Here is a 27,394-nt window from a genome sequence, read left to right as displayed (position 1 = left end):
TGTGTGCTTGTTTTCTAAAATGGTCAAATTAATAAGCTAAACTAAACAAAGAGAAGCTCTGACAATTTGTAGTTCTTGAGCTCATCAGGTGAATTTCTTAACGTTGTGTTGTAAATTGATGGGATATTACATATTATGAGCAAATATAATGCATTTACTGAACTCAACACTGTGGCACAAACATGGACATGATGATGTGAAAAGAAGATGGATCAGCAAATTGAAGAAAATATGGGCTAATATCTACCTCCTGTGACTGTGAGCTAACATTACCGGATGTTCTGTTTGAAAAGCCCATGTCCTGCGACATGTCCTGAGAGTGTTCAGGCAAAAACTGGGATTCAAACAGAAACTGTGAGTCTGCCAAGCTGGAGTAGTCACTGGTAGCCCCATTCCTGATTGTGATAAAGAAGTTACTCAAAAGAAAGAAACCTGCAGAGATTTCCACTAAGCAAAATGTTACTCCAGCATCACTTGTGCCAAATTATAAAACATTTAAAGAAGCACAAAGAAGTAAATTAGATTTAATGAGGAAAAAGAAAGATATGGACATGGTAATTGCCAGAGCGACAAAGGCAGTCAAATTTCAGAAAGTCAGACAAGCAGAACCTCATTGTGTGACGAAAGGGAGCATCTCTGGTGAGACTGGCCTTGCACTTAGTGCTGAAGAAACAAAGCAAACTGTTACCAACTTAGACCAATCAAATGTGACGTCTAAACACAGAAAAAGTAAAAGAGCACTACCCATGCTGCGAGGAATGGGTCTGGACCTTGATGTTGCATCCTAACCTGCAAAAACGAAACTTGAATTTCAGTTACTGACTAATGGTGTAATTTGAGGTTCAATAATAAAAAAAATTTAACACAAAAGACAAAAATAAGAGGATTTGCATATTTTCTTTATGATATTCTAGAATACAATTTTGATTTTAATTAGCAAAAACGTTTGAGACTTTTTTTTTTTACTTTGAGTCATGCCTTTTAAGTAAAGTAAGAAATTCTTAGGAATCAACACATATGACCTCGTAAATATAATGGTGAATTCTCAAAAGAGGTCTTTGTAATACCTGATGTGCTTCATCCCCGGAAAAGAAAAGCTGTTCCTTTACTCTAAGAAAATTCTGATAGAGATTTCAGAAAAAACAAAAACATGCACGACAGGAATCTCTTCATCTTGGCCAGAAAAAAAGATATGGACCTGCTGACAAAGAAAAAAAGTCAGAGGAAGAGCCTGATCTCTCTGTGAATAGCCAGTTGCACATTTGCCTGGACATTATCAATGACATTGTTACGAGTGATAAAGTGCAGGATTTTTCCCCAACTTTCGAAATGCTTTGTTGAGACTGGTTCCGAGAAGAAATTCAAACAAATCCTTGCTGAATACAGATCAGACATCCTACCGCTCGTTGTTGAGGAACATGATACTGTCTCACTCTGAAAAGACAATGATGGCCGTCGTGAATGAGCTCCTCTGTGGCTTACATTTGATTGGTTCCTTAGCCCATCAGGCAAAAACAACTCTTCTACTGTGGGAAAAGATCATTTTTGGAGATGAGGAAACAATAGCCCATAGCAGCCCTAACATTGGAACAACAGAGTTGGAGCCTGGAACAGTGCGTTTGGTAAGAACTATGAGTGATGCTGTCCAAGAGCTGGGATGGGCAGAGGACAGTCAGCTTGTTCTGGGTCTGATTTCTAAGCTAATCATTGATCCTCTCTGGAGAGCCCCGACTTCAAAGGGAAAAGAGTTTGGGATGTAACGAAGATACCACACCCTTTTTACCAAGCTCAAAGAATGGCAGGATGATGGGAGAGACCTTGAAAGAAATGTACAGTTGTTTGATGACATTGAGGTGCCCAAAGACCTTGTGTTGGACTGGCTTACCATGTGGCCAGACCCAGACGTTTTTGAATTGACCATTCAGGTTGTTGAGTTGATCTTAGCAAGTTTTTGGAGGTATGTGGTAAAATGCTTGTCGATCTACAGCCAGTGTCAAATATTGATGATCGAGGCAGAAAGGATTTGGGGTTATTCAAAAATCTTCAAAAGGGCTAAGTCAAGTGCAGTCAGTGTTGTATTTGAAACCATGGACATGTTCATGAAGACTCGCACTTGGGAGTGGCTCCGGACTATGGACAAAGAAAAAAAACTGTTGGTGTTAAAAATCACTGCAGAAAGCAGTGAGACTAGTTTTGCCAAAAGGAATGAGGAATATTAAGCAAAAGGGTTTGCGTAGAGAAAAACACACAGAAGCAGTGAAGCTTAAGTGTGGACAGGATGTAGTCTAACTTAGTAATTTTAATGTGGACATCTGTCAGTTTCTGTAATTTTTTCAAAGGTGGTGAAAATATCAGCAGTGACCCCAATGCAAGTTGACACTACTTATCTCAATCTTACAATCACATTTTTAACTAGCTTAGTGATTGAGTGTATAATTTTGAAATCTTAAAATCAAAGATATGGCATAATTTGTAGATTTTGAAATGGTCCACTATTTGAGCAAAGAGCAACATGTTACTGCAAAAATGGACTTGACTGCACGAAGGCCGTTCCGTCTTCAGTCATCTGTTTATTCCACACGCACACAAAAAAAAATGGTTGACGGTTATTTTATTTTCGTAACGGTCTTCGTCCATAACCATCGGTTACATGGTTATGCAGTAATTGTGCCAGCCCTAATTGGGATAGGCTATATCACAATAGTTTCAGTTTCACAAAAATGTGCTTCAAAGCCCTCTAGTTACCTAACGCTACATTGATCCAAAGACTATGCTTGGAAAGACAATTTTTAGCTCTCCCTGAAGTCAATAGACTCAAATTCTATTACTCACCGTAGAAAAGTCAACAAGCCTACCAGAGATTCAACTCCTCGGTCGTATTTATTAGGCAATACATACTCTAGCAAAACATGCAATGGTAGCCTACACTAGTGTTTCTTGGACAAGTTCAGAAATTGTTACACAAGAAAGAGTAGTCTAGTTCTTTTAGGATTAGTGTAAGTGAAATAGGGGGATAAATATATTTTTGGACTCTTCATTTGTATTAAGGGTTTGTCTTTGAATGGTGGATTTTGCAGATTACCTTGGCCTGTGGTTAACCTTGGATGCCTGGTCTTGCTGTAAAGAGACTGAATTTTTTTTTTTTTTTCACCATTGAACGATGTATTCTTTAACTAGCCTAACTCCTCTACCTTTGAAAGGAAGCTTCTGTAAAAGAACCGCTGATCTTTTTTGTTATTAATAGTGTGCAACCTACTATGATGGATCATGTTTTTCTTTTTGTAAATAGATCTTTAAGCCATTTTTGTAGTAGACGTTTTATCTGTAGGTTATTTTTTGTTTTTGTCTTGCTTTTTGTTGCAAGATTAAGAAAGACGACACTGCATCAAGACTTGCGTTGCAGTTACCCATACTTTTCTATTTTGAACATGGAGTTCTACCGTCAACTATGAAGTGGAAGTTTAAAAAATAAATAATCCAAGGACACTTCCACTGACATTCTTATCTGTTCCTCTGAAACCTGTGTGTGCTTCTGAATGAAAAGGTATGCAAGTCAATGTTTAATTGGGATGCACAACAAATATTTTCTCCTATTCTAGTTTGGTGAATTATGTAAACATTTTAATAATTCATATAATATGTCTGGTGCCAATAGCATTAATTTTAACACTTAGGCCTATAAAATGAAACTAGCTGTTATTGTTTGGTCTGAACTTTATACATGTGTATTCACAGGTGTTGCTAGTGTTTGTTTCCATAGAAAATCCATAGTATATTTTATTTTCTTGCTTGCCTCTGAACACAGATGAGGAAATCCTTAGTTTTGCTCCTTATTTCTCATCCTGCAAGTGGCCAGGTGGCCTAGCGGTCAAGAGCGTTAAACAGTAACAGAAAAGTTGCTGGTTCATATCCCTGAGCCAACTAGGTAAAGAATCTGTCTGTGCCCTTGAGCAAGGCACTTAACCCTAATGGCTCCTGTAAGTCATTCTGAATAAGAGCATCTGCTAAATAACTAAAATGTAATGATATACACTGGCAGTTCAATTCCAGATCTAGTGGTGGAGAAGGAAGTCATCCATGTCAGGAGCAGTGGTTTGTTCCAGGACCGCAACAGTTGAGGAGTGTTTTCAGACATGACGAGATCTTGTAATTAATATCTCCTTCATACCAAGACAAACGCCTGACAACTTTACTATACCGCCTTTTCTTTTTATCTGGTGCATTTAATACTGCCTACAGAGGTAGTGATGATTTCGGTATTTTCTTTTAAATTCCGCCATACTCCTCTGTGTAAACCGAGCCGTAAAACATTTCCAGGCTTTGGACGATGTTCACTTGTAAGCCAATCACAAAGCTTCACAGAAACGCTGTCAATGCATTTTTTCCCTTTCCATTTAAATTAGTGTAGTTCTGTCCTTGAGCTGCTCTTGTCGATCGTCTGAATTCAGTGCATCTGCCATTTCATAAGTTTCTTTCTTGACGGGTAAATATTTAAAGGCCCTTTTTTATATTTAGCTTATAAGTTGGGTTAATTAATGAGCTTCTACAGCTACATAGCCTCTTTTTCTTTTTTCAGCTAAGCCTGTGAGAAATTACGCAAGCCGCTCCGCTATTCCTCTTCTCCTGGAGTCGCAAAAGCTATAGGCAATCACGGCCTGGATTCGAACCTGGGACTGTAGTGACGCCTCTTGCACTGAGATGCAGTGCCTTAGACCGCTGTGTCCATGTGTGTGTTAACTATTTAACTGTACTTTAATGCTTAAAAGGCTGCCAAAATTATAAGTGTCGGTATCGTTTTTTGGGGAGGGCAAGGAAAATATAGGAATCGGCCAATAATGTAATATCGGTGCATCACTAATAATCACGTTTACATAAGTATTCAGACCCTTTACTCAGTATTTTGAAGTCTTCTTGGGTATGACGCTACAAGCTTGGCACACCTGTATTTAGGGAGTTTCTCCCATTCTCTGCAGATCCTCTCAAGCTCTGTCAGGTTGGATGGAAAAATGAGTAAAAGTAAAAAAAGTTAAAGTAAAAGTATTCAAAAATGTAGTAAAGTACAGATACCCCACCCCAAAAAAACGACTTAAGTAGTACTTTAACATTTTTACTTAAGTACTTTACACAACTGCATTTTTGTTCATCAGACCACAATTTTGCCTTTTTACAAACTCCAGGTTTGTGGTCATGTGCCTTTTTTCTCAGGAATGGCTTCCGTCTGGCCACTCTCCCATAAAGGTCAGATTGATGTAGTGCTGTAGAGACTGTTGTTCTTCTGGCAGGGTCTCCCATCTCAGCCAAGATAGTCTAAGTCTGTAGTTCTGTCAGTGGTCATTGGGTTCTTGGTCACCTCCCTGACCAAGGTCCTTCTTGCCTGGTTGCTCAGTTTGGTCAGATGGCTAGCTCTAGGCAGTTCCTTATTTTTTTCCCCCCCATTTACCATTGATGGAGACCACTGTGCTTTTGGGAATGTAACACTCTAGAAATGTTTTATACCCTTCCCTGAATATGCCTCATCACAATTCTATCTCGGAGTTCTATGGAAAGTTCCTTGGACTTCCATGGTATGGTTTCTGCTCTGACAACTGTGGGACCTTGTATAGACAGGTGTGTTTCTAAATCATGTCCAAGCATTTGAATTGTCCACAGGTTTACTCCAATCAAGTTGTAGTGACGATGAGCAAAGGAAATTGGATGTATAGAGATCTCTAGTGCCCAAACGCCTGTATAACATGGACAGCGCTATTGAAGACTGATACGTTGGGAACTCTATGGCTCAGAGGTGCCTGCAATTTTCAATTAAAGGAACAGTTAACAATTAAAAGAGAGCCTTTTCTACAGCCTTTTCTACCAGTCTCTGCTGGCTTTGCTCATCAAAGGCTCTCCAAGCAGCCTGGTTTGATCTGGGTCATCTTTGACCTCATGCAAGGGAATCAGACGGGGCACCGGTCTGAGGTAGGGTTTGATGTTGGCCCAGAAGTGGTCAGCCAGCCAGGATTGCTATGGCACCAGCACTGTCGACCAACGAGACCACTGTCAGCATAGAAAACCTGGGGCCGAGAGCTGTTGCACCACCCCATGAGGAGCAAGTTGGGAGTTACTGGGTCTGATCAGGCAGGAGGATGGTGATGGAGAGTGGTACTGCCGCCCCATGGGTGGTGGTTCTGGAGGCGGGTGACGTGCCTGAATGGCAATTGGACGTATGGTTTGCCATCTGTTGGAACACTAGGATGACAAGATGGAGTAGTCTTGCACACCACAGGACGGTGCCTTGGAGGGTCCTCTTCACCAGGAGCAAGGTTGAACTCAGATGAGTGTGAGATGCCCATTTGGGGATGGATGTAGCCTTGGGAGTACTGGATACGGAGATAAGCTACAGCCCCATACGCTCGCTCTGAAGAGTCACAGTGTGCAGTTCACGTTCTACCATCTGGTTGTCTGCCCTTCGGGGCACATAGCATCCAAGCATGGTTATGGTGGAGAGGTCTGAGAGCTCACTCTCCCAGGTCTTCAATCAGGCTGTACTGTGCCATCCCAGCCCGTTGCTGCGCCAGAGGTCCTGTACAAGAACCTTTGCGCAGGTTGTGAAAGGAAGGATGTAGCCTAAGGGATCATATTGGCTGGCCAGAGTTGGTTCTTGTGGATCGATGGTGGTTTGGGAGAGCCTTAGCTCACTGCTTTCTGACCTCTTCTGTAGAAGGGTTTTCCACAACCGAGGGTATGTTATTGGCCCATTGCCTGACGTCAAACGCCCCGGCTAATAGGAAGCAGCACAGCCCATCCACCAACAACTTTGCTTCAGTCTCCATGGGTAGACTTGAGAAGTTGTCAATATAGAAGGCGTGCTCGACCATCATGGTGGTCCCAAGCATGTCTCTGGAGGCCATAGATGGCTCAGCAGGGACTACACGTCGCCTCGAAGGGTAGGACCTGTCATTGCTAGGTGCTGGGCTCTGCTTCCCTGTCCAAATCCCTCCAAATGAACCTGAGGAGTGACTTATCAGAGGGGAGAAGGAGCACCTGGTGAAACATGCCTTTGATATTGCTGCTTAGTCACTGTGTTGCCTAAACCTGAGGAGCATGCCAAAACAGGGAAGGGCCAAGGTTTTGTCCTGGTAGTAGGCATTCATTCAAGATCTGACCGTTGTGCTGATAGGAGCAGTTGAACACTAGTCTGCATTTGCCAGTGTGTTGCTCAGCGAGGTGGTGTGACAGATACCAGGATTCCAGAGATCCTTCCTCAGCACCTTCCTCAGTGAGTTGTGACATAGCCTGAGGTTACCAGCTCCTGGATCTCCTGATGTTGGACTTTGGCCAGCCTTGGGTTCTTTAGCAACCGACACTAAGGGCCACGAAGGGAAGGAATCACTGCTTATTTTGTAGCATGAAACTGTGGGCTCGAGGGCTTGGAGTAGAGGAGTTGCATCTCTGGACCCCATCCACCAAGATTATTGTGGGCATTTTCCTCCCGGATATTCAAGGCACACTGATCTTGTTTGAAACGTGTGACTTCCTTTTTGTCTCAATGAAGGAATGTCTCCACTTGCCACAGCTTCTCTACATTCTTCAGGAGTTCAGTGGCTGGAGAAGCAATGGTCGGGAATAGGCATTGCTGGACATCTGTGTGACATCAGGCTTGCCAGGTCCTGCACAGCCCAACAAGAAAGGTGTGGACAGCGATGGGGTTTCCCCAGAGGGCCAGTACAGACTGGCTTGATGGGGACCAGCCTGGTGTCGTACATGTATGACTTCGCCAGTTTCTGTGCACTTAGCAGTTTCAGACAATCCAGGAGCACTTGAAACTTGTACTGCTCTGAGAGGTGACCATGGTTACCTAGTAGGCTGTCTAGGGCAATCTTCAAGAGGATGATCACTCTCTTTCCCACTGTCGAAGTAAGGCAGCTTAGTTCCGGGTATACCATAAGCAGAGGCGACAAGGAGCTTTATGTTGGGCCCATTTTCTGGCTGTGGTAGCGATGGTGAGAGAAAGGGGTCAGGGTGCTCCACCCCTGTCAGTTGCTGAGCTGAAGGCTGGGAGGATAGCTGTGCTGATGGATCAGAGCCAGGGCCAGACTGGGCCACCTGACAACATTCTGGTGAGCGTGGTCCAGAAGTTTGTGGTGGGTTTGGAACCTAGCTAAGCAGGGAAGGCTGGGCTAGGTCACCAATTTGGACCCCACCTGGTTATCATTGGAGTCTGAGGTGAGTCCAGAACCCTGCTTGAAAGCACTGGCTGAGGTGGGGTTTGGACCCCATGGCTAGTTGACTAACGCTGAGGTTGGTTCAGAAATTTACTGGGAGTGATGGCAGCAGTGGGGTTTGACTTTGAACCCCAATGATCTGGAGGGTGAGGAGGTTTTGGAGCCGGGCGTGGCGTGGTGCAGGATAAGGTGGGTTGTCAGTTTGAACCCCACGGGTCTGTGCACGGGGTATTGGTTTCGGCCCTGGTGTAGGAAGAGGCCGATAAGGTGACGGTGAAGGAGATTGTGACTGATCCTGTGATCAATCCAGATCTTAAACCTCCCACTTCTGACTCATCTTGTACTGGCATCTCCTCCTGATCCGGACATGGATCCTGAACCTGTGACTCCTCATTGGGAGAGGAGAATGACAACATGACAGGTTGTGGTGCTCTGCCTGCTCCTGTAAGCCCCTCCCTCGGTTGAAGAGGGCAATGAACTCTATGGTGGGGGTCAGGCTCAACCTTTTGTTGTTGTTGCTCTAGGTCAGGTTCAATGCTTTTCTATTGGTCCCTTTCTAAGGCTGCGATTATCTGAGCCGCCTCCAGATCCCTTTCAGCTTGCCGTAGACGTTGCCTTCTTTCTAGCCGTTTGGTTAAGGTTTCACATGCTTCAAAGGCTTGTCGTGTTTGGGTGTCCAAGCGCCTACACTACGTCAGCTTGAGTTTCCTCTATGATTTGCAGTTTGAGCTCTAGTTTAAGAAGCTTCATATGCTTCCTGAGGCCAGCAGTTTGAGTCACTGAGGGCCTCTGATGGGACTCCACTCCCACGGCTCTGAGATAACCGGTATGAAGAGTGGCCCCCTGAATGGAATGATTTAGTGGAGCTGAGAGATTTAACAGAATGTCACTTCGATCCCTCAGTGTAACTCCTCCGTGAGGTGTCTTCCAGAGACTGGTGAAATGGCAGGCCTTCTTGTGTTGGGGCCTCCATAGGCTCTGAGGGAGAGGGCTTGGATGGAGAGTGTTGAGCTAGGTAGACTGCCACAGATAGCTGTTGTGTGGGTAATCTCTTCTGAGATTTGGGTTATGTGGGGGAAACTCATTGTCTGGAATGGGCTGGGGGCCGTCTCCCCCTCTGGCTTTTTCCACCCAAAACAGGCTCCTCTTTTGGCCTAGCTGCTGCTGGATGTGCACTTGGCTGAGAGACAGTGGAGGTTCCATTAGCTTGAATCTCATAAGAGCCGGGCCCAGCTATGGCAGAGTCAGGCTTAGGTTCACCAGTGAGGGTGGAGGAAATAAGGTCCCCATCCATGGGAGCGCCTGTATCCCACTCCATATCCAGCCCGAAGGACCACTTCTTATGGCAGGTTGCCTATTTTGAATGCACTGGGTGAGGTAGGAGCTGATACAGGTTTCCCGGTTAGAGGATAGGGAGAGCGACTTAAGGATGCATTTTAGAGAGAATCTGTGCTCCTGTTTATTACATCCAATCAAACATAATCCATCTTAAAATGTCCATTGACTTGTGTGTGCATGTGTGCTAAATATAATGAACAGAAAGCAAAACATTTTCACTAGCATATGTCAAAGAATTAACATTATCATAAACATTTATTCCTCGTCATACACATTATCATTTAACCTCAGAGCCCTATTCTCTCCTAAACATTTACAAAATATATTAAGCATAAATGTATAAATCAGAATTTCAATACATATGCAAACATTCCTATACATATCCACACGTGGCAACAACAACATTCTACCACTAATTATACAACTGCACATCTTAAAATGCACATCTATACACACACAAAATTGTCAAATGTAAATGCAATTTTGGGTTACTCACATTGGAATCTATGATGCTCAGAAAACAGAAATAAAAGGATAAATACAGGTGAGTTCATCACAACTGCATGGGTTGTTTGGCATTGAACTAAAATACAAAGGAACTCGGGTATTTAAATTAACAAGGGAAATTGGTTGCAGGTGTGCTCAGAGCATAGCGATGTATAGAGAGATCTCTAGTGCCTAAAAGCCTGTATAACATGGGCAGTGCCATTGAAGACTGATTCGTTGGGATCTCTATACATCTCTATGGCGCAGAGGCGCCTGCAATTAAAGGAATAGTTAACAAAAAAGTGCAATTAAAGGGACAGTTAACTAAAAAGTGTGAGGAAAAATTAGAGCCTTTTCTACAGCTGCCCCCAAAAGCGGTCTCTGCTGGTTTTGCTCTTGCTCCTCAAAGGCTCTCCAAGCAGCCTGGTTTGATATGGGTCATTCTTGACCTCATGCAAGGGAATCAGATGGGACTGTTTTTCATAAACTTTTTGTAATTTCTTAGTATAAAAACAATTTTCCTCAAATACTTTAATTGTGCTCCTAAATGTATTTGTGTGCTCCAAAATTTTTCAAAGGTCAGCGTGGAGCCCTGATGTACCAGGAATTTGACCTGTTGAAATGGTGCTGACAGCAATAGGGACAGAATATACAGACAGAATATAGAGAGGGAACGGTCTGTGGCCGACTAAGTCAATAGCCCATGGCACCAGCTGTGTGCTCTAGACTGATGCCGTGATTGGAGATGGTCTTTCCTGGGAACAAAAGTGAGTATTGTTTTATTTGTATTGCGCTTTTACGTTGGCAATGGCCTGTGTAGTATGTTCCAGTTAGAGATGACACGGTATGAAAATTTCATATCACGATAATAGTGACCAAAATTATTACGGTTATCAGTATTATCGCGGTATTGTTAAAATGTGCTGGAAATGTTCAAAAATTACTGATACACACACTGAAATCATTTCACCAAGTTTTATATTGAAAACCAACAACCAACAAATAAAATTAGCAGCAATATGCATTTTTTGTGTGCATAAACATTAAAATAATAACATTAACATTAAAGATGGCCCCATGTGGCCATGAGGTAAAAAGTTTCCCTAGTGCAGGTTTAAATGAACACAACCTATGTATTAGCACGGTTTGCCAGCCCTCGACTTCGTCTCGGGCCTAACAACACCCATACCAAAATATCCTCCAAACACTTCACTTAATTATGACCTTCTGGCTTTGATGACTGGTGGAGTTGTTTGTTAAGGAATTTTCTGTTTTCAGTAGACATCCCTTGGTGACGTATTAAAGTAAGGGTCTCAAACATACAGCACATGAGCCACATGCGGCCCGCAAGCAGATTTTAACTTGGCCTGTTTTTGTCTTAGTAAAAACAAAAAAATCATGAAACCAGTCTCTTCCTCCTTGGTATTTCCCTCCCTCCTCCTTTCTCCCCTCCAGAGTGTCTGAGCAAGGCAGGTGAGACTGGACTGTTAGCTCATAGAGAGCAAGGAATCAGAGAGAGGAAAGGGAGAGAGAGTGTGACTAAGATATTACCTGAAGGAGTCAGAGAGAGGAGAGTGACTGAGATATTACCTGAAGAGTAATAAAGACAAGAGCAATGTCATTACTGTCGATGCTCCATCAGTGTCCCATATACTGACCCCTGGAAAACCCCTCTAGAAATATAAGACATTGAATCAATACTACTAATAATACCACTCCCTGCAGGTAAGGACTATACTACTCATTTGGTTTGGTTTCCGGACTGAATGATAAGTTGTTTCTATCCTCCATCTGTTTGTTGTTGTGAAATGGCACTGGCAAGAAGTTATAAAATAAGCTTTCTCCTAATATGGTAATGCACGTTAACTTATATTCGACTAAAAATGCTATCAAGCTGAAACACACTGTAAATTGATGGCTGACAGTCACTGGTAAAACTGATGGCAATAATCTTCCTCATTTTATAAGGATGTGTTCTAGTTTTTCATGTTGCTCTATCGATAGAAGGGAGGGAGAGTTAGAAAGTAGACTGTAAAGTTAAATGATAAGTTCTTTTTTTAGACCCAAATTTCATTTTTTTATGTAAATGAGATGTTATAGAAGGGTCCAGAGTCCTTTGTTGTGATTTCACATGTTTTTGAGAAACATTAAATCACTTTCTCATTCTTGTTGTGTAGTAGGGCCCCCCCAAAAAACATGAACAAAGGCTCCAAAAACACCCAAATGCGTCATTTTAGAAATGGAAAAGCTCTCAGTATAGTGATGCAAGTCTTTAAATGTTGTACACATTAAATTGTTTCATTCCGAACCTTATCCGCAATGTTCTATTCCATTTTTTGTTGCGACTCGAGCGATACTATTCTACAGGCAATTGCCAAAATAAAGGAAACACTTCAGTAAATGAGGGATACAAAGTATATTGAAAGCATGGAGTGCTTCCACACAGGAAGTTCCAGACATTTGTAGAATCTATACTAGGGCTGTGCCCGACAATTCTTTTTAGCTTGGTCGACCGAAAGTCGTCTGTTCTTTACACAAATCTTTTCAAAATGTATTTTTTTCCATATACAGTGAATTTGGAAAGTTTAGCAAATTTATTACAAAATAAAAAACTTAAAACACATTTACATAAATATTCAGACCCTTTACTCAGTTCTTTGTTGAAGCACCATTGCCAGTGATTACAGCTTCGAGTCTTCTTGGGTATGACGCTACAAACTTGTCACACCTGTATTCAGGGAGTTTCTTTGCAGATCCTCTCAAGCTCTCAGGTTGGATGGGGAGCGTCACTGCACAGCTATTTTCAGGTCTCTCCAAAGATGTTCGGTCGGGTTCAAGTCCGGGCCACTCGAGGACATTCAGAGACTTCTCCCGAAGAGACTTTTGCATTGTCTTGGCTGTGTGCTTAGAGTCGTTGTCCTGTTGGAAGGTAAACCTTCGCCCCAGTCTGAGGTCCTGAGTGCTCTGGAGCAGGTTTTCATCAAGGATCTCTCTGTACTTTCATCGTTCATCTTTCCCTCAATCGTGACTAGTCTCCCAGTCCCTGCCCCTGAAAAACATCCCCACAACATGATGCTGCCACCACGATGCTTCACGGTAGGGATGGTGCCAGGTTTCCTCCAGATGTGACGCTTGGCATTCAGGCCAAAGAGTTCAATTGTGGTTTCATCTGACCAGAGAATCTTGTTTCTCATGGTTTGATAGTCCTTTAGGTGCCATTTGGCAAACTCCAAGCGGGCTGTCATGTGCCTTTTACTGAGGACTGGCCTCCGTCTGGCCTCTCTACTATAAAGGCCTGATTGGTGGAGTGCTGCAGAGATGGTTGTCCTTCTGGAAGGTTCTCCCATCTCCACAAAGGAAGGCCCTTCTCCCCCGATTGCTCAGTTTGGCCGGGCGGCCAGTTCTAGGAATAGTCTTGGTGGTTCCAAACTTCTTACATTTAAGAATGATGGATGCCACTGTGTTCTTGGACCTTCAATGTTCAATGCAATCCTGTCAGACAAATCCTTTGACCTCATAGCTTGGTTTTTGCTCTGACATTCACTATCAACTGTGGGACCTTTACAGTTGAAGTCAGAAGTTTACATACACCTTAGCCAAATACATTTAAACTCTGTTTTTAACAATTCCTGACATTTAATCCTAGTAAAAAAATCCCTGTCTTACGTTAGTTAGGATCACCACTTTATTTTAAGAATGTGAAATGTCAGAAAAATAGTAGAGAGAATGATTTATTTCAGCTTTTATTTATTTCATCACATTCCCAGTGGGTCAGAAGTTTACATAAACTCAATTAGTATTTGCTAGCATTACCTTTAAATTGTTTAACTTGGGTCAAACGTTTCGGGTAGCCTTCCAAAAGCTTCCCACAATAAGTTGGGTGAATTTTGGCTCATTCCTCCTGACAGAGCTGGTGTAACTGAGCCAGGTTTGTAGGCCTCCTTGCACACACGCACTTTTTCAGTTCTGCCCACACATTTTCTATAGGATTGAGGTCAGGGCTTTGTGATGGCCACTCCAATACCTTGACTTTGTTGTCCTTAAGCCATTTTGCCACAACTTTGGAAGTATGCTTGGGGTCATTGTCCATTTGGAAGACCCATTTGCGACCAAGCTTTAACTTCCTGACTGATGTCTTGAGATGTTGCTTCAATATATCCACATAATTTTCCTCCCTCATGTCATCTATTTTGTGAAGTGCACCAGTCCCTCCTGCAGCAAAGCACCCCCACAACATGAATGAATAATGAACAAGGATGAACAAGGAATGAATAAGAATATGTACATAAAAATATATATGGATGAGCGATGGCCGAACGGCATAGGCAAGATGCAGTAGATGGTATAGAGTACAGTATATACATTTGAGATGAGTAGTGTATGTAAACATTATATAAAGTGGCATAGTTTAAAGTCACTAGTGATACATTTATTAAATCCAATTTTTTTTATTATTAAAGTGGCTAGAGATTGAGTCAGTATGTTGGCAGCATTTACATTTTACATTTTAGTCATTTAGCAGACGCTCTTATCCAGAGCAACTTACAGTAGTGAATACATACATATCATACATTTCATTTTCATTTCATGCATTTTTTTTTGGTTTGTTTTTTTGTACTGCCCCCCGTGGGAATCAAACCCACAACCCTGGCGTTGCACACACCATGCTCTACCAACTGAGCCACAGGGAAGGCCACAGGGAAGGCAGCAGCTACTCAATGTTAGTGATGGCTGTTTAACAGTCTGATGGCCTTGAGATAAAAGCTGTTTTTCAGTCTCTCTGTCCCAGCTTTGATGCACCTGTACTGACCTCGCCTTCTGGATGATAGCGGGGTGAACAGGCAGTGGCTTGGGTGGTTGTTGTCCTTGATGATCATTTTGGCCTTCCTGTGACATCTGGTGGTGTAGGTGTCCTGGAGAGCAGGTAGTTTGCCCCCGGTGATGCGTTGTGCAGACCTCACTACCCTCTGGAGAGCCCTGCGGTTGTAGGCGGAGCAGTTGCCGTACCAGGCGGTGATACAGCCCGATAGGATGCTCTCGATTGTGCATCTGTATAAGTTTGAGTGTTTTTGGTGACAAGCCGAATTTCTTCAGCCTCCTGAGGTTGAAGAGGCGCTGTTGCGCCTTCTTCACCACGCTGTCTGTGTGGGTGGCAGTTTGTCCGTGATGTGTATGCCGAGGAACTTAAAACTTTCCACCTTCTCCACTACTGTCTCGTCGATGTGGATTGGGGGGTGCACCCTCTGCTGTTTCCTGAAGTCCACGATCTCCTTTGTTTTGTTGACGTTAAGTGTGAGGTTATTTTCCTGACACCACACTCCGAGGGCCCTCACTTCCTCCCTGTAGGCCATCTCGTCGTTGTTGGTAATCAAGCCTACCACTGTAGTGTCGTCTGCAAACTTGATGATTGAGTTGGAGGCGTGCATGGCCACGCAGTCATGGGTGAACAGGGAGTACAGGAGAGGGCTGAGAACGCACCCTTGTGGGGCCCCAGTGTTGAGGATCAGCGGAGTGGAGATGTTGTTTCTTACCCTGACCACCTGTGGGCGGCCCGTCAAGAAGTCCAGGACCCAGTTGCACAGGGTGGGGTCGAGACCCAGGGTCTCGAGCTTAATGATGAGTTTGGAGGGTACTATGGTGTTAAATGCTGAGCTGTACTCGATGAACAGCATTCTTACATAGGTATTCCTCTTGTCCAGGTGGGTTAGGGCAGTGTGCGAGTTTAATGACTCAACCTAAGAGTATTTAAACTTCCGACTTCAACTTTATATAGAGAGCTGTGTGCCTTTCCAAAACATGTCCTATCAATTGAATTTACCACAGGTGGACTCCAATAAAGTTGTTGAAACATCTCAAGGATGACCAATGGAACAGGATGCACCCGAGTTAAATTTAGAGTTTCATAGCAAACGGTCTGAATACTTATGTAAATAAGTTTTCTAAAAACCTGTTTTCACTTTGTCATTATGGGGTATTGTGTGTAGCTTGATGAGATGTTTTTTTTTATTTAATACATTTTTAGAATAAAGCTGTAATGTAAAAATGTGGAAAAAGGGAAGGGGTCTGAATACTTTTCCGAATGCACTGTATATATATATAGACACACTGCCATTTTATGAAATAAGACACAAATGACTCATGTGAGCTAGAGATCAAGATAACCTGACTGCTGCTACGGGCTTTCGCAGATTCTGGCATTACTCGCCTTAAGTTGACATTAATAAACTACATGAGGAGTCGGCAACCTTTCTCATGTGGAATGCCAATTTATCTTAACATTTCTACCGATCTACGTGCCAGTTCTATCCAAATTAAAATGATACAAACCTAAAAAGTAACTTCTATTGCCATTGCCAACTATGTAAAAATAGCCTACATAAAGCCAACAAATGAAAACATTGCAGCCTACAGGTAGAAAATATCCTGATGAAAATAAATATCCTATAAATCACATTGGCTACGCATGGTCTCTCTGCAACAAGCTTGAAACAATGTAAAATATTCTGGGCAGTCAGAGTTTCCCACGCCAGTGAGATCGGGACAGACACAGCTGTAGGCTATTTTGTGCAGAGATAAGAGCTCATCAGGTATACCTATTTTATAACGTTTCAACTGGATCAGAGCATGACATTTTCCCCTTTCACACTGAGTGGTTATCGAAAGGGAGAGAGAGCTGGGAATTTTTTTTGTAATACATTGAGGAAAAATTGTCATTCTCAATGGAAGTAAAAACAGACTTTGTTTACTTGCTGTTTGAGGTGAAGAAAACATTACTTTGAGAAGCTGCACAGCTCATTAGTGGTGGTGTGTTAAGCCAAACAGAAATACTATCCGATCCCCAAATGGGAACATTTAAATACCTACATTTGCGTGCAGGCCAGGTAGCCTATAGGCAAACTTCTGTGTAAGCAGGTGCGCGTCCTTACTCAACATTGACAGAAGTGCTCCAAACAAAAGACAATGATTAAATTGACAAAACTTGTAAATGGAATGAAATAAACCAAAACGTGTTTCTCACAAGTGCATCATAGGTTGTGCGCTCTGCAAACAGTTTCCACTCTGACAATGAGAACTGTAAAAGACTGGAATAATAGTATGGTGAATGCATTAACAGAAATTACCATAACCAAACAAACATTGTAGATTAGGAATTAACGGTAAATGTAGGCTACTACTGGTGATATATGTAATTGGGAATTGATAGACACTATCAAGGCAAATAATTCACACAATGAAGTTATGAAACAATGAATGAGCACAAATTGGTTGGAGACCGCATTGGAAAGATACTTGCGTTGTGCATTTTATCCCCACCCCTTCTTCTTTGCCTGTTCCATCCCCACGGCTTCCGCAATGGATTAGTCTCAGTCGCCGCAATGGATTAGTTCACTGAGAAGGGTGCGAATCAGACAGGTGTCTCTTGTGCCATAAAAAATATATATATTTGCAAAAAAAAAAGATGCTTGGTTGACCAACAGTCTTTCGACTAATTGGGTTCAGCCCTACTCTATACCAGGGCACATTGAATCTGTTCTGGCTCGTAGTGGCCCAACGACCTATTAAGACACTTTATGTTGGTGTTTCCCTTATTTAGGCAGTTACCTGTAGGAGCTGGCTGCATGGCGAATGGAACAGCTGGATAGGGAAAACGGCTTGAGTTGCGCAAAAGAGAATATAACATTGCGAATAAAGTTTGGTATGACACAATTTCATGTGTACAACATCTTAAAGACCTACATCACTATACTGAGAGCTTTGCCGTTTCTAAAAGGACATATTTGGGTGCTTTTGTAACCTTTGTTTGCCCCCATACCACACAACAAGGATAAGGAAGCGTTTTGCTGTTTGGGTTAAGTTTCTCAAAAACATGTGAAATCACAAAAAAGGTGTCTGGACCCTTCTATAATATACTATTTACATTGAAAATAGAGATTTGGTTGAAAAAAGAGAACTTATCCTTTAATGATTAATCTGCTGGAAATGAAATGACGCCTGTTAACTTCCATCTGGGCTGTTAACAAAGACCTCACTCACCTGTTAGCTACACTTAAGGACCTAGATCATTAAGGAAATGGGGATTTCTGAAACACTTTCCTTTGTCACAGTTGACAATGTAAAGGAAACAATGACAAGAACAGACAGAATACGCAAGACAATTTAAATGTCTAATGTACAATAACGTAAATGTTAACACAACCAAACATTACAAAAACCAAGATGGTAATGTTTAAGGGTTGGTTGGCATAGTTGAATCAATGAAATTGAACACATGTTCAGTACAAGATAAGAGAAGCAAGTCATGAAGAAAGTGAACAAATAGTCTTATCAGTAATGTGTATCTCTATGTAATATTTGAAGAGCGATGTTTGCCTTGGTATTGTACTGACCTCAAGGAATCAATGTGCCAAAACCTTTTGTCAAATTGATACAGGCTAATCGGACACGTAAGCCTATCCTTTCTTTATCTTCAGGGTGTGCAAACAAAACAGAATACCAACCTAAACATTTTCAAACGGTCACCCTATGTTTGAAACTGAAACATTTATTGTTGGCATCTTTTCCTGTAGATGCATAACAGAACCAGAGGGAGGTCTGGCACACACAGGCCCCGGACCCAGTGCTCGAAAAGGAGATGGACCCTTCCTCCGGCGAGGACAAGCCAGAGTGCCAGACGCCCAAGCTGCTGGACTACACCCACACCTTCTGCCTGGAGTGTGTCACCCGGGTCATGGCAGTGTCTGTGGAACAGGAAGGGGGCCAGATCCCTTGCCCCCTCTGCAGGCACCCCACCTCCATCCCCGCCAGTGGCCCCCCAGCCCTCCTCACAAGTCTGGAGGTGCTGGACCGGCTGCCCACCCATCTGCAGCAGGAGGAGAGGGTGTGGCTGGATGGGAAGAAGCTGTGTTACTCCAACCCCGGCAGCCCTGACCTTCTCCATCCGGATGGCTCCTCCACCTGCATTTGGATCAACATCGGGATAATCCAGGAGGCTGCATCTAGACAGACTGAGGCTGGCAGAAGGAGACTCGTCTGGGCCAGACGATGCCTCTGCAGCATCTTCTCAGACTGGAAGCGGCTGGTGCTGATCGCAGTGCTACTAATCATGCTGATGTGTGTCATCATTTAGCTGCTGTATTGTCTTCAGCACGGGATCAGTTCGCTGTTTCAAAAGCATGGCTCCTGCTGTCGTGGGGCAGGCCTCCACACCATTCAGTCACCCAGCTGCCACAGTGACAGGGACACTGACACTCCCTATGTACAGCACAGGGTGGACACATTTATTGCAGGTCATATTGGGACTGACACACCAGGAAACTGTCAGAATGTTCTCTCAGGATTGCCAAAGGATGAGACTAATAGACAAGCTGGTTTTGTTTGCTACCAATGACTTTTATTTTTTGCTATTAAAATAATTCCTTCATAGTTTCAAGTTTTTTTATTAGTCGTATGTAAAGGATACAAATGGTATACACCGTCAAACGAAAGGCTTACTTGCAGGTTCCTTTTTGACAATCCAACAAGAAATAACAAAAGATAAGAATACGAACATAAAGTAAAGGGCTCAGTAGGGCAGAATAAACATTTTAGGGCATTATCCCACTTCCAACACTTCAAAAAAGCAACTACCTTCATATACTAATTTGGTCTCTCCCTACAAGATTGGACTGTTGGAGGCTAGCGTCACATACACTTGTTTGCTTTTCTGGAGGGTTCAGACACGCTACTGTAGTCTGTAGGCTGCATCGAACAAAAAAGTGGAAGGATCTTGAACGTGTTGTTGATTATTACCTGATCATCACCTTATGTATTGTTTAAAATTAGGCTAATGGTCAATTATTTACTAAAGCATGTGACTTTTCCCTCACATGGTTCTTGTTTTATATGATATTGTTTTATATGATGTAAAATGTTTTTTGCTTAAATCATGTACCAAATTCAAACTTGTCTCAAATTCCCACTGACACCTTTTATTACCTTCAATTAGCAGACACAGCTCTATTATAGTACTGTAACTCATATGTCAAGATATGTACATTCAGTGCCTCAAGGTATCACTTCATATTGCCAAACATGTCTATTTAATAACGCTTTGTTCATGAGGACACCAACTCAAACTATGTACCATATTACCTTGTCTACACACCAACTCATCCTCTTTTTATCAAATCAAATTTTATTAGTCATATGCGCCAAATACAACAGGTGTGAAATGTTTACTTACGAGCCCCTAACCAACAATGCAGTTTAAAAAAAAGATGGATAAGAAAAAGAAATAAAAGTAACAAGTAATTAAAGAGCAGCAGTAAAATAACAATAGCGAGACTATATACGGGGGGGTACCGGTACAGAGTCAATGTGGTGGGCACCGGTTAGTTGAGGTAATATGTACATGTAGGCAGAGTTATTAAAGTGACTATGCATAGATGATAACAACAGAGTAGCAGCGGCATAAAAGAGGTGGGGGACAATGCAAATAGTCTGGGTAGCCATTTGATTAGGTGTTCAGGAGTCTTATGGCTTGGGGTTAGAAGCTGTTTAGAAGCCTCTTGGACCGGTACCGCTTGCCGTGCGGTAACAGAGAAAACAGTCTATGACTAGGGTGGCTGGAGTCTTTGACAATTCTTAGGGCCTTCCTCTTACACCGCCTGGTATAGAGGTCCTGGATGGCAGGAACCTTGGCCCCAGTGATGTACTGGGCCGTTCGCAATACCCTCTGTTGTGCCTTGGGGTCGGACGCCGAGCAGTTGCCATACCAGGCAGTGATGCAACCAGTCAGGATACTCTCGATGGTGCAGCTGTAGAACCTTTTGAGGATATGAGGACCCATGCCAAATCTTTTTAGTCTCCTGAGGAGGAATAGGTTTTGTCGTGCCCTCTTCACGACTGTATTGGTGTGCTTGGACCATGTTAGTTTGTTGGTGATGTGGACACCAAGGAACTTGAAGCTCTCAACCTGCTCCACTGAAGCCCCGTTGATGAGAATGGGTACGTGCTCGGTCCTCTTTTTCTTGTAGTCCACAATCATCTCCTTTGTCTTGATCAAGTTGAGGGAGAGGTTGTTGTTCTGGCACCACACGGCCAGGTCTCTGACCTCCTCCCTATAGGCTGTCTTGTCGTTGTCGGTGATCAGGCCTACCACTGTTGTGTCATCGGCAAGCTTAATGATGGTGTTGGAGTCGTGCCAGGCCATGCAGTCATGAGTGAACAGGGAGTACAGGAGGGGACTGAGCTGCATCTGTTTAGATATATGCTCACTATTATTGTGTAAGGCAGTACTGGTGTAAGGTAATGGGTAATTATACAATTGATTCTGTCCTACCTCTTCCACTTCAGAGTGGCTTATGTTTATGGCACTGAAATGTTACAAGTGTGGAAGGGCGCCCAGACCGTGGCCCGCGCAGGGCCCTACATGTGACCAGCAGCCAGAATCACTGCTACAGGTCTATTTATAACATGGGTAATGGCCAGGCCCCACTGACTCTGCCACACCACTGGCAGGAACACACACACACACACACAGCATGTCACTGCTGCAGGACAGTCTGGACCTGGAGACTTTATACTCATGCCGCAGGTAGGAGTCCGTTCTTGCTGAATAGACACTACACATTAGCATGGAACACCTACATCACACATATTATAGCCTACAATACAGTTCCCATACTAACTGAATGGTAGAGGTGTGGGGAAACATTTAATTTAATCAATTTTAGAATAAGGCTGTAACGTAACAAAATGTGGGAAAAGTGAAGGGGTCTGAATACTGTATTGTACAGTCCAGGTGTGTAAAGCTCTTAGAGACTTACCCAGAAAGATTCACAGCTGTAATCACTGCCAAGGGTGATTCTAACGTGTTGACTCAGTGGGTTGAATACTTATGTAATCAAGATATTTTAGTGTTTCATTTTTCATGTATTGTTTGTTATAAATGTTAGAATTTTTCTTTCATTTTGTGTAGATCGTTGACAAACAAATTACAAATCAATTTTAATCCCACCTTGTAACAACAAAATGTGGAAAAAGTCAAGGTGTTGTAATTACTTTCTGAAGGCACTGTATGGAGGGAATGGTTCAGAATATTAGGGATCAATGAAAGAAAGCCATATAAATATATGCATATTCATCTCCTTTTCAGCACCAATTGGTGGGACACTTATAAATGTATGTGCAATACAAATAGAAAAAAATACAGTGAAAAGTTTGCTCATATAATTAAAACATTCTAGAAATCATAAACCAACTCAGGTAGGTTTGATGCGATACTGTCTTTTGCGCATGGCTACAGAAGCCTACAGATTGGGTCTCCAAATTTCATCAATTTAGATTTAAAGCAATTGTCATCTATAATTACAATCCCCTTATCCAAACAGTTTACTCATTTACCTAGGCTCTTATCAATAGCTCTTATCCAATTGTAAATTACAGTGCATGGAGAATGGTGTTATTTCTATCTGAAAAAATTAAGTAGATGTTCCACTTGGAACCGACAGGTTGCTCGACCTTATTCACCGTGCGCAAAAGTGGTGGAATTATGAGGGAACTAAATCCAAGTCGGAATATGGCGTATCTGTAGACACACCTCTGCCACATCTTCATTTCTTTGATCTCCACCCCCAACAAGTAGAGGGTGAATAGCATGCTATTCTCATGGTTAAATTCAAGGTCAGAATATGCATAGAGAGAAACGTGCATAAATAGCGTATTACGTTCCATTTACGCGCACTTAACTTGGGTTGAAATTCCCCTTAGTGTTTATAGTAAGCAGAGCATGTTGTGATATTGTAGATAGGGTGGAAGGTTACAGCAGTGTGGCTGCCCAACTCTGATCACATGACCAGTTTTCCAGGAGAGACTGCTGACCAGATCACAGAGGAGATCTCAAGGAATCAGGATGTAACAAATGATCTGGGTTCAGTTCCAGAATCTTCTAGCAACAGGTGCATAGCTAACAGGGACCCCTCTGGAGCCTGTGATATCTCATATATCAAAGGATTCGATGGAGAGCTGTCAAGAGAAGGTGACACTGGTATATTAAATGCCATCTCAACACCCCTCACCCTAAAGTCTGTGCCACTGCCACCCCAGGACCTGTACCCAGGACAAAATGTCACCCAGGAACAGCTGGTCTGCCACACCGAAACAGCTATATTATGCAAGAGGGACGCCATAAAGGTGGCAAGGGGAGAGAAAGAGCGCTGGTTTGTGACCATGAACTACAGTCCAGTGCTGCACAGAGCGCATGCTGCCACCGCTGTAAAAAAAAAAAAAAGAAAACCTTGTAGGAATTCGATCCCCAGGGTTCACACGTCAGAGGGGCCAGACCCTCCCTCTGAGAGTGAGTGAGCTAGATACCCCCATAGAGATATCCCCATAGAGACTGCCAGAGGTCCGGACAACAGGCCCTCCGATTTGACACACTGAACTCTGTCTGAGAAGTAGTTGGTGAACCAGGCAAGGCAGTCATTTGAGAAACCAAGGCTGTTGAGTCTGCCGATAAGAATATGGTGATTGACAGAGTCGAAACCCTTGGCCAGGTTGATGAAGATTGTAGACCTACACAAGGCTGGAATGGGCTACAAGACCATCCCATCGCCAAGCAGCTTGGTGAGAAGGTGACAACAGTTGGTGCGATTATTCGCAAATGGAAGAAACACAAAAGAACTGTCAATCTCCCTCGGCCTGGGGCTCCATGCAAGATCTCACCTCGTGGAGTTGCAATGATCATGCGAACGGTGACGAATGAGCTCAGAACTACACGGGAGGATCTTGTCAATGATCTCAAGGCAGCTGGGACCATAGGCACCAAGAAAACAATTGGTAACACACTACGCCGTGAAGGACTGAAATGCTGCAGCGCCCGCAAGGTCCCCCTGCTCAAGAAAGCACATATACATGCCCGTCTGAAGTTTGCCAATGAACATCTGAATGATTCAGAGGACAACTGGGTGAAAGTGTTGTGGTCAGATGAGACCAAAATGGAGCTCTTTGGCATCAACTCAACTCACCGTGTTTGGAGGAGCAGGAATGCTGCCTATGACCACAAGAACACCATCCCCACCGTCAAACATGGAGGTGGAAACATTATGCTTTGGGGGTGTTTTTCTGCTAAGGGGACAGGACAACTTCACCGCATCAAAGGGACGATGGACGGGGCCATGTACCGTCAAATCTTGGGGGAGAACCTCCTTCCCTCAGCCAGGGCATTGAAAATGGGTCGTGGATAGGTATTCCAGCATGACAATGACCCAAAACACACGGCCAAGGCAACAAAGGAGTGGCTCAAGAAGAAGCACATTAAGGTCCTGGAGTGGCCTAGCCAGTCTCCAGACCTTAATCCCATAAAACATCTGTGGAGGGAGCTGAAGGTTCGAGTTGCCAAACGTCAGCCTCGAAACCTTAATGACTTGGAGAAGATCTGCAAAGAGGAGTGGGACAAAATCCCTCCTGAGATGTGTGCAAACCTTGTGGCCAACTACAAGAAACGTCTGACCTCTGTGATTGCCAACAAGGGTTTTGCCACCAAGTACTAAGTCATGTTTTGCAGAGGGGTCAAATACTTATTTCCCTCATTAAAATGCAAATAATTTAATAACATTTTTGACATGCGTTTTTCTGGATTTTTTTGTTGTTATTCTGTCTCTCACTGTTCAAATAAACCTACCATTAAAATTATAGACTGATCATTTCTTTGTCAGTAAGCAAACGTACAAAATCAGTAGGGGATCAAATACTTTTTTCCCTCACTGTAAGTTCATGTTTTAAGTATCCCTATATTTCTATTATTACGGGGGTATCACTCTGTCAAGAGTGCGCCTGCACGGGAAGTTCAGTTGTTGATGGACCTAGCCTTGAGTGGAATGGCTACCTTGTAGTGTGTTCATACGGTATAGTAAACTTTGTTAAACTGGAACCTTGTCGTTGTGTCATTTCGAGTTAACACTAACAACCATTTATATCTCAATCACAGTAGTAATTGCCATATCATAACATAGTGTTTACTGGCAGTACAGTAGTAGTAAAGTTCATAAGTATTGTAATCCACATGGGGTGGTTACCTGGATACAGATTAAGCCTAGTCCTGGACTAAAAAGCAAGTTTGGTGGAGAATCTCCACTGAAAGTGCTTTTTAGTCCAGGACTAGGCTTAATCTGTATCTGGGACACCGGCCCCTAATGTTTTACTCAGCGGGAAGCTTGAGCTGGTCAATTATATACGTTTTGACAGTGAGATATGTACTAATTTAGTGATCATATGTTCAGTGTGCAAACATTTCTCAGATTGCATTAAACACACCTACATAGCAGGGCTAACATTTTTCTGTGATAACAGAGGACCATAGAAACTATTAGACTGTACAGTATGTCGATGTCACTTTACAGCAACATGGTAAGCATGACTATGTGGTGCTTTCATGTGTGTAAAACAGAGTATTTGGTTCATGTAAAATGCATTTGTTGTGATTTAATTCAGTCAGCATTTCAGTTATTTAGTTTTATCAAGAACATTTGGAAGGCAACCAGAGAGCCTATTTTTGATAAATGTGCAAAGTAAAATCAATGCCATTTGTATGTAGAAAGTCTATGTGGAGAAAATGTATTTGTCAGGGTTAAGTGTAAGTCAAAGATGTCAGTCAAGCAGGTAGGTTTATGTTAATGCTTGAAGAGAAGCCACACCATCTCTTTGCTTTGTCATGCATGCAAATGGCATAGTGTAGGCCACTTCTATGCAAAGATTATATCAAATACACTATATATACAAAAGTATGTGGACACCCCTTCAAATTTGTGGATTTGGCTATTTCAGCCACACCCGTTGCTGACAGATGTATAAAATCGAGCACACAGTCATGCAATCTCCATAGACAAACATTGGCAGTAGAATGGCCTTACTGAAGTGCTCAGTGACTTTCAACGTGGCACCATCATAGGATGCCATCTTACCGACAGAAGTCAGTTCGTCAAATTTCTGCCCTGCTCGAGCTGCCCCGATCAACTGAAAGTGCTGTTATTGTGAAGTGGAAATGTCTAGGAGCAACAACGGTTTAGCCGTGAAGTGGTAGGCCACACAAGCTCACAGAACGGGCCCGCCGAGTGCTGAAGCGCGTAAAAATCGTCTGTCCTTGGTGGCAACACTCACTACCGAGTTCCAAACTGCCTCTGGAAGCAACATCAGCACAAAAACTGTTAGTCGGGAGCTTCATGAAATGGGTTTCCATGGCCGAGCAGCCGCACACAAGCCTGAGATCACCATGTGCAATGCCAAGTGTAAAGCTCGCCACCATTGAACTCTGGAGCAGTGGAAACGCATTCTCTGGAGTGATGAATAACTCTTCACCATTTGGCAGTCTAGAGGACGAATCTGGGTTTGGCGGATGCCAGGAGAATGCTACCTGCCGCAATGCATAGTGCCAACTGTAAAGTTTGGTGAAGGAGGAATAATGGTCTGGGGCTGTTTTTCATGGTTCAGGCTAGGCCCCTTAGTTCCAGTGAAGGAAAATCTTAACGCTACAGCATACAATGGAATTCTAGACGATTCTGTGCTTCCAACTTTGTGGCAAAAGATTAGGGAAGGCCCTTTCCTGTTTCAGCATGACAATGCCCCCGTGCACAAAGCGAGATCCATACAGAAATTGTTTGTCGAGATCGGTGTGAAAGAATTTCACTGGCCTGCACAGAGCCCTGACCTCAACCCCGTCGAATACATTTGGGATGAATTGGAACACAGACTGTGAGCCAGGGCTGATCGCCCAACATCAGTGCCCGACCTCACTGATGCTCGTGGCTAAATGGAAGCAAGTCTCCGCAGCAATGTTACAACATCTTGTGGAAAGCCTTCCCAGAAGAGTGGAGCCTGTTATAGCAGCAAAGGGGAGACCAAGTCATTAATGCCCATGAGTTTGTAATGAGATGTTTGACGAGCAGTTGTTCACATACTTTTGGTCATGTTGTGTATATTGTACATGTCATGACTTGCATGACGGATTGTACTTCCAAAGCGTTACGTTGAGTGAAGAGAAAAACATTGGAGGAAGAGTTTTAAGTATGTCCAATTGAAAGAATTGATACAATTTGATATGTGCTTGTTGTTGTGTAATTAATTAATTAATTAATTAATTAATTAATTAATTATCTAAATGATGGTCAGCCCAAACAAATCATTCAGCTGTAGTAAATTCCCATAAGATCTCAATGACATTTCCAACAAGGGCTCTGTCGTTTACAAAACATAATATCATATTGTGCACCTATTAAAGTAACAATGTATTTCATCATTATTCTGCATGATTATTAAAGGCTAATGTTAACAAGGTCTATGCAAGGCTCAGCAGTGGAAAGAAAGGCCAAATAATATCTACCATATTTGACAAA

At 42.9% G+C, this 27,394-nt stretch overlaps 1 protein-coding gene and 1 long non-coding RNA gene across 3 annotated transcripts; one reads left to right on the top strand and one right to left on the bottom strand.

The window, feature by feature from the left end:
• Nucleotides 1-154: 154 nt before the first annotated feature.
• On the bottom strand, nt 155-10,110 carry LOC115150373 (uncharacterized). The gene is made up of 3 exons (XR_003867102.1): nt 10,036-10,110; nt 1,068-1,198; nt 155-789 (listed from the first exon to the last, which is right to left on the bottom strand). It is a non-coding gene; the product is annotated as an uncharacterized LOC115150373 (long non-coding RNA).
• Nucleotides 2,743-20,233, top strand: LOC115150372 (RING finger protein 223-like). 2 transcript variants are annotated; one of them, XM_029693591.1, is made up of 2 exons: nt 2,743-3,544; nt 18,593-20,233. In XM_029693591.1, exon 2 carries the CDS (start codon nt 18,658-18,660, stop codon nt 19,150-19,152), a length of 495 nt encoding a protein of 164 aa, XP_029549451.1. In that variant the 5' UTR covers nt 2,743-3,544; nt 18,593-18,657; the 3' UTR covers nt 19,153-20,233. The 2 variants fall into 2 exon arrangements, with proteins under 2 accessions (XP_029549451.1, XP_029549452.1); XM_029693592.1 differs by lacking the exon at nt 2,743-3,544 and adding an exon at nt 8,590-10,792.
• Nucleotides 20,234-27,394: the final 7,161 nt, after the last annotated feature.

This window comes from Salmo trutta, chromosome 16 (genome assembly GCF_901001165.1).
Source record: "Salmo trutta chromosome 16, fSalTru1.1, whole genome shotgun sequence".
Classification (NCBI taxonomy): domain Eukaryota; kingdom Metazoa; phylum Chordata; class Actinopteri; order Salmoniformes; family Salmonidae; genus Salmo; species Salmo trutta.
The sequence above is the reverse complement of the archived record's forward strand: the minus strand, read 5'-3'. Positions and strand labels throughout refer to the sequence as shown.

Bases quoted from the DNA above. Each gene is read 5' to 3' on its own strand.
- LOC115150372 (XM_029693591.1), top strand. From the start codon at position 18,658: ATGGACCCTTCCTCCGGCGAGGACAAGCCAGAGTGCCAGACGCCCAAG.